This window comes from Crinia signifera, chromosome 4 (genome assembly GCF_055691185.1).
Source record: "Crinia signifera chromosome 4, ASM5569118v1, whole genome shotgun sequence".
NCBI lineage: Eukaryota > Metazoa > Chordata > Amphibia > Anura > Myobatrachidae > Crinia > Crinia signifera.
Window position 1 is genome coordinate 190,961,676 of NC_139220.1, and position 7,928 is coordinate 190,969,603.

The window sequence follows — 7,928 nt, forward strand, 5'->3', positions numbered from 1 at the left end:
CTAAGACCCCCCCACCCCCTCTCTTCTTATATTTAAAAATGTTTCTGCTGTGCGGTGCAGCCCCCATTATAATGATGTGTGTTCAGCAGCTCCCCCCCCCCCCTCCCCTCCTTAAATATACTTACCTCGAGTCCGGCTGCTTGGTGCTCCAGTCCAGTGAGTCGCTGTCGCTCCTCCGCTCCGCCTGCATGTTCACTTGTTCAGCCTCGGAGCAAAGCAGAATCACTTCCTGTCTGCTTGTAGTCTCAGAGCATCAACAGGCAGCCTTGCGATTGGCTGCCTGTTGCTAGGCTACCGGAGTAGACCAGTCCCGGGCCGGAATGGATGCAGACGTGCAGGGTGCTGCTGCTGCATCCATTCCAAGTCTGTCACACAACAGGCTGCCAGCCTAGTACCACACCAGCCATTGTGCCAGGCCCGGCCCCACCATCCGCAACCCCCCCCCGCCGCCCGCGTATCCTCCTTCCCTCCACATGTAAAAAAATAAATAAATACTTCAGTTTGTCATGCCGGGCAGACGTCAGCATCGGGCCCCTTTAACCTCATGGGCCCCGGTGCTCTGCACTGGCGGTAGTTCCGCCCCTGTGCACGTTTCTCTTTAAGCTGTAAGCAGAAAAGATGGAGGCACAATGAAAGAAGCAGGGAAGCAATATATCTATATAAACAGTGTACATTTAAACTATGACTACACTTTCTGTCATGATTTCAGGACCCCTGCAGTGATAAAAATAGCCACAAGGCCATGCCCCCTTTATTTCTGGCATGCGGCTTTGCCACCTGGGTTGTATATAATGCCACGCGGGTGCCAAACCTGATAGGGATGCCATTGCCTTAGTGCTCTTCGTTTCTTCCATATACCAGCAGCCCTACTTATCACAGAGGAAAAGCTCCATGTTGCAGCACTGAGGTTATATCTAGGTATCACATACAGAAAGTACTGGTTTCCTCAGGATAGTCAGATAGTCTTTTATCCCCAAGCAAAATGTGGGCATAGAATGTTAGACTGTAGCTTCATTCCACAGCATCAAAAAGTATAAACTAGCACATTAGTACTCATGGTTTTCTTTATGAAGTTTTGTTCTAAATTATATATACAGTGTGTATATATATATATATATATCCAATGCAAATATACAGGTGCGCTGACACTAGTTTAAAAGTCCGTTCCTTCCAAGGAATGACAAGTCCTTGAAAAAATCCACACCAAACCGAATTGTTTGTTATATCGGTGCAGCTCCCCTCAAACGACCCGATTCCCACGGGACCTTCAACAAACAACAGCACCTATAACAGATAGAGGGGGCGCTTCATGGTGTAATACCGTTTATTGTAAAACGTGAAAATCACTGTTAAGAATCTCTCCTACGGAGAGGAAAATGCCCGTACCGAACAATTCATCCGGTGTGGGCTTAATACCACAAGATTTATACACAATCCACTGGCTCAATTACTGCATGCCCAGAAGGTGCGGTGTGTAACTCACGATACCGGTCGGGAAACCCAGCAGGCTCTACACCCTCCCGCAGCCTAGCTCCCACTCGAAGCCCACTGTAAATATATATATTTATTTCACAGCCACGTGCAGGCACTGTACCACAGATCTGCTCTCCATCTCCTCGTCAATCAGCACTCCAGCGGGAAAAGGTGTTCATTCGTCTGTCTGTGAAGGAACAGCAGGAAGCCATGCAGAGACTTACAGACTTACAGAAAGAAGCAGAGTTAAAATGTGCCAGTGACAGAAGAAGGCAGATGCTGAGAGTGAGTGACACTTACTGTATGTGTCTGTGAGTGTCTGAACCTGTGTTGTAATCAATGAAAAGAGAAAATATCTGATGGAGAACAAAATACAACGTATCCAATGTACTGTATAACAAGTTGAGTCTTCCATATCCGAAATGATTGGCACCAGAATTATTTTGAATTTGTATTATTTCTGTATTTTGTGGGATGGAGCCAGGGCCGTAATAGGGGTGGGTGATTGGAGCAGGGATCTGTGAACATTGTCACCCCAAGGCCCATGCTTCTGGCTAGCAGGGTGCCTGGAAAAGCAACCTGCTGGCAGGATAAGTGCTGCAGTGCCACTGGGGCATCCTTTAGATGCTGCTGACCGGCACCAGCCAGCATGTACAGCTGATCAGCGCATCCTCAGGATACACTGGTTAGCACTGTACTTACTGGAGCTGCAAGCCCCACTCCCTCTGCGGCAACTGGCGATTCTGTCGCCAGGATCAGCTCCATTGAGAGCTGCTCCATCTGTACATATAAACATAGCATCTGATTACAGATAAGAACCTTTTGGCCCATCTAATTTTCTGTCCTGTAACTGAAAAGGGAAACCATGTGGCTGCAGGAAAATCCCTGTGCCGCAGGGTTTTTCACATTTCCCACACTCAGTTGGATTCCCAGCTTAGATACTGCAGGTGTCCTCTCAAACTTTGAGATTCATCTTAGTACATTGCTCGCCACACTATCTAAAATCAAATCCACGCCAACGTGGATAGTGGGGGTATGAAAAGATCGGAGGACGCGTACCACCGCCCCTTGCGGGCTCGCTGCTCTCGCCACATTTCGGGTTGGAGGTGATAGTGGGGGTGGCATTGACAATGGGGGTGCATTTAACATTGTAAGCACCCATAAGGGTGCTTGTACAATTAAAAATCGCATCTCATTCCGCTATATTGCATGCGATGCGATGCACTTTGCTGGAAATCGTGGGTGCCGTGCTAGGAAACAAGTACCCAGTATTTTTGTTTAATGTACATTTTATGGTGGAATTGAGAACTTTATGCCACACAAGGAAGTCTATAGCAATTCCAATATTCCATTTGAAGGATTGTTTGATTTAACTGAATTGTTTGGGTCAGGATTCTAAATTTACTCTGGGTCGCAAATACCCGCAAATTACTACAAGTGATGCAATTCTTGCTATGGTTGTAGTTAGAATAATGCATCTACTGTAGTTGTCCTCTGTTTGCATCAAGTACATTATATTGAAGTGTACATTGTTGAAGCTTTTGTAATAGTTATTTCCCTTACTCATGTAGTTTCAAGAGCGACTTTCAATAGCCCGGAATAGAAAATCAGAGTTGGATCTAATGGACATTACCCAGAGAAGATCTCCACAGCTGTCCCCAGAACCATTGCCAGAGGTGGGCTGGTGACTTCACTGAAGAGTGGAAACAGTATCTAGGTGGAATACACATACACTTACATTACTGAGGCTAGGGTCATGCTTGTGTATGTGTCTTATTATACTGTATACAGGGAAATTTTTTAAAGAGAGTCTCATGTTTGCTCCTGGTTATGGCGGTTTCTTCTGTAGTATATAAATCCAAGTTAGTTAACTGCTATCACCAATAATAAGGCTTATTAACAAATTGCAATGAGCCCTTGCTTATCCTGGTGTATATGTAGTACAGCATATAAAAAACAAAGATTTAACCAAATTAAATAACATTTGGGTCCTAGGATTGTAGATCCACTAAAAAAATGTTTTAGATTATTTGGTACGTAATACAGTATTATCATTTAATTGTATCAATTATTAATCATTGTATGTCTTTCATAAATGGGGTCCTTGGAAATAAAAATTATAAGAACAGGTATTGAAGGAAGTGTGGTGGTGGTGGTGGTGGTGGGGAGTTTCATATTTAAAAATACAAGTCTTTTACTCTATACTAGCCTCCATTTTGTCTCCTTTTGTCTGTCCCAATTATATGAACACATTATGCATAAAAGCATTTATTAAGCTACAGTACTGTATGATTGTTGTCTAAATATGCAGGGAGATACAGAGCGCCAAAAGTCAGCGGTGAAGGAGCATCTTGAGAAGATGAAACGAGAACGCACATACCTCATGCAAACTAGAAGAGACAGGTAAATATGAGCAGTTTTCTATATAACACACTTGCTTTTACCTAAAACATATAGACAATGGGGGTATTCAATCTTCTGCAAGGATAAATAGCGTCCGTTTGCGACAGCACTGAAGGCGGATTTTGACAAAACAGATCCGACAATGGCCATTCATGGCCGTTTCAGACAAAAGACAAATTCACAGCCATTTTGCAAAATTCTGCTGCCGTTTTCATCGACATGCTCACTTTCTGACATTTGACAGCTGGAACGTCAAATGGAGCGAAAACGGCCTGGGATTTCAACTGTCAGGATGTTCCGACAGTCGGAATTCCATATTGAATACGTCCCAATGTCTTTGAATATTCACTACTGTACATCATGACCAAATGCAGTTTGAAAAAGCTATATCATGTCTCTTTAGTATTTCACAGTTGGAATGTGTTTTGTTCAACATATTGGGGCTGATTCTGATTTGATCAAATAAAGTAAGTTCATTTTCTATCTCAATGTTTTGGGTCTGCGCATGTGTACACACGTGCAGACCCGATGTGAGAATGCATTCGGCGACTATCACAATCACCAAGGCATTCGCACAGAGGTGGTGGGCAGGGGACTGGCTCATGAAAACGCCCAGTGTTTCCTGGGCATGCCCACAAAACCGCTGGGCATTCACATGCGAACACCGGTGTGGCAAAGCCTGCACGGGGTGGGCGGCTGATGTCAATGCCCACCCCCTTTTCCAGATAAAAGACTGACTTATCTGCGAGCGGGTGAAAAATCATTTGAAGGTCGGCGAACATTGACTGATTTTTTTTGCCCACATGCGAATGGATGTGTCAGTGTACACATATATTCTCATGCCGACATGGGCATTCAGCTGGCAAAGGGGGGCGGACATTCACTCCCCCATCAGCAGCGTTTACCCACTCACTAAGAAGCGAAGGAACTGGCCTGTCAGCCGTGACCCTGTCCTGTTCTCGGCCGGCTTAACACTGATTTGGCAGGCTGGGTTTCAATGTTCTGCCTACCAAGCACCGAGAAGGGGGCGTGGCTGTGAGAAGGGGTCGTGGTCACGAGAAGCAGGCAGAAATTGTCAAGCTGAGGCCGGGAGCTTGTCAATTCCCGGCAGGACATGTCCGACTGCTTGTGAAGTTGGGCACATTCTGCGGAGATCAATGTTCAATGTTGTGACAGCATTGAATAGGGCCCCACCTCTATTTCCCCCATCGGGAATAGAGGCAGGAGACTGAATATACCCCTTAATATTTCCTCAGTATATTCAATGACATTGAGGATATTTATATCATATTTTAATAACCGTGTATATATAAAAATCTGTCAAGGATGTGTGTACTTTAATCTCACAATTCACTTTTATTTCACTTTCGTAACACCATTATATAATAATGTATTTTCATATTAATACAATGTAACTGGTGAGGTGATTTTAACAACACCTAAATAAAAGTTCTATTTTATTTCTATTTAGTGCACCAGCAAAGACTTTATAGTTCTTTTTTTTTTTAATGATCCAGCTAGCCCAGCGCAGGGACCACAGGGTAGCAGCAGTGCTGCCCCCCAAGCTGCAGCTCGCACACCACACTATGACCATCAAATACACAATGAATGCTACAGTAATTATTTTCTCTATAACAGAAATATGAGCAGTTTCCGAGAGTTGCTGGACCCTGTGCTTACCAGGAGTAAGCGGGAAGATAGCGGACCAGAGCTGAGAGGAACAGAAGGGCTGTGAGAAATGGTTCTGAACCTCAAGACCATTATGAAGATGTTAATTAAGTACTACATATACTGTGGAAATAAAGATACATTACATTTGAGATTTTATTGAATGTTTTGATTTGCCAAAATACAATTTTAAATTCTAATGAGGCAACATAATTTGAAGCAATAGCTGCAAGGCCCTCTTTACATGTAGGCATACTGGCCAGCTGCCCAGGTAAATGTGAGGTAGCTGAGGGGTAAATGTATCAACCCTGGGCTTGTGTCACCTGAGTTTCTTAAGGAGCAGGAACAGAATGACGCAAGGGCTCTCTGATTATGAATTACACACAATCAAAGCATACACCAGTTAAGTGAGTTAAGAAGAGTGGAAAGAAAAATAGTGGGCCAGTTGGTTAAAAATAAACAATTCATAGGGGGGAATTTACTAAGATGGGATGTTGGATTGGGCAACCAATCAGATATAATTTATTATCTTCTAGAAGGTTCTAATTAAATAAGTAGTAGATTCTGATTGGTTGCCCATAGTAAATTTCCTCCTCAGGTGGGAGTGACCTTGTTACAGACAGATCTGGCATACCAACGTGCACAGGAAACTGGAGGTAAGTTGAGGAATAATAAAGAGGATGGAAGAGTGGTGGTTTTTATGTAATGGACAGAAGAGCAAGTGCAGATAATTGGGATCTGGGTTGGTTTAGGGTTGGGAATGATGAGGTCAGCAGCCAAAAGGAGGAGGTTGTGAACTGTGGGGAAAGGGGTAGAGCCAAGAGAAGGTAAGGCAGTAAAGCAAATGCATGGAGCAGAGTACTAAAAGCTAAAGGCCGGGGAAGTGAATTAATTTCAAAATGTTTCTGTATCGTATGCTGAAAGTCTCTGACTTTGAATTAACTGTATTACATTGACCGACTTTGCAAAATGTCTGACTTTTGCTGAAAAAAATTGGCCATTTCACAAAATCAAGCCACAATTTGCTACCATTACATGCCAGGCTATGTATGATATAAGCAGTATAATTCCTGTTATTAAGAGGAGACCGCATAAGAATAAAAATCATCAACATTTCAGATACCAAAATTGAACACGCCTTACCTGAGTAACAATACAAGTAAGGTGCTTTAGCTACTGTTTATGTGACAACAAGTCATGAAGAGAAACATGGGAATCTGTGGGTAGTTCGTAGACGAGGCCTGAATCTTCATCTTCATGGTTTGTGCTGCAAAGTAGCAAGACTCCACATCCTGTGGATCTACAGCAACTGGTCTTAGATCTCTCAAACATACACCTACACAGTAAACATAAGCATGTACAAGACCCTGGCGGTAGCTCTCGGCACAAGACCCTAGCGTGGCCACTCCTGGCACTAGCTCCGGTGGCCTCTCCCTGCCCAAAAACATAATTTTGCCAGCATACTGTATGCAAGGTTATATGGTCTAAAAAAATAAGATACACAGGGGGAAATTTACTAACAAAAAAACTTATAAAATAGGCATTCGTATCCAAAAATACGTATTCGTATTTTCGCGATTTACTATCCCGAAAATACGTCAATTCGTATTCATGGCACATTCGTATTTGTATCTACAAATACGAATGTATATGCCATAGAAAGAATATGACTAGGGATCACCATTCAAAAGAATACCTAGACTAGGAATCACCATTCAAAATTAGTGGGATACGGCTGCTAATTGCCGACCAAATACGCCTGGAAAATACACTTAATTTTAAAGGCGTATTTGGCATTAGCCTGCACGGATCAGTCATATCTGTGCAGGGTTCAGTGTAAAAAAAAGAGAAAAATAAATAATAAAAGAAAAGGGTATGGGGTAATGCTGCAGCCGGGGGGGATACTTTATACAAGGCCTCCTAGCTAAAGCAGGACCGGTCAATCTGGGCTGGGATCCTGGGGAAGTGGGGACCCCCCAATGAAGGGGTCCCCCCCTCCGGAATTTACCAGCCCAGACTGAAGCCTGGGGCTGTCCCCGGTACCCCTGGACTGTGGGTACTGGGCTGATTGTAGTATAAAATTAGAATAAAACCATTGGGCTCTGCAAGCCTGGACCGTGTTAAAAAAGAAATTAACGCATCAATAATTCTATGCTTTTGTTACACTCTGTTTTCTTAAATACAGTTATTATTGTTGCAGATGGCGTTAGCTTGTTGCACAAGGTACTAGAGACAACGTATGAGGCCTACCCTTTGCGCTAAGCAGCAGATGTTTGTTAGAAGCAGCAACCATTTTGTCAACTATACACAAAACTATGACTTGCATAAAAACATTATAAAATGGATGAAGATTCAGAACAGTGCTGTAAAAGTGATTTCTTATA

At 43.3% G+C, this 7,928-nt stretch overlaps 1 protein-coding gene across 1 annotated transcript in view; it reads left to right on the forward strand.

Moving 5' to 3' along the window:
- The window catches only part of LOC146073002 (uncharacterized), a 75,179-nt gene extending 69,535 nt beyond the window's left edge, over positions 1-5,644 (forward strand). The window contains exons 19-22 of the mRNA XM_083180176.1: positions 1,576-1,758; positions 3,045-3,149; positions 3,785-3,876; positions 5,515-5,644. Coding sequence (XP_083036302.1) covers positions 1,576-1,758; positions 3,045-3,149; positions 3,785-3,876; positions 5,515-5,611 — 477 coding nt within the window. The 3' untranslated portion in view covers positions 5,612-5,644. The remainder of the gene's footprint in view (positions 1-1,575; positions 1,759-3,044; positions 3,150-3,784; positions 3,877-5,514) is intronic.
- The last annotated feature ends 2,284 nt before the right edge of the window (positions 5,645-7,928 follow it).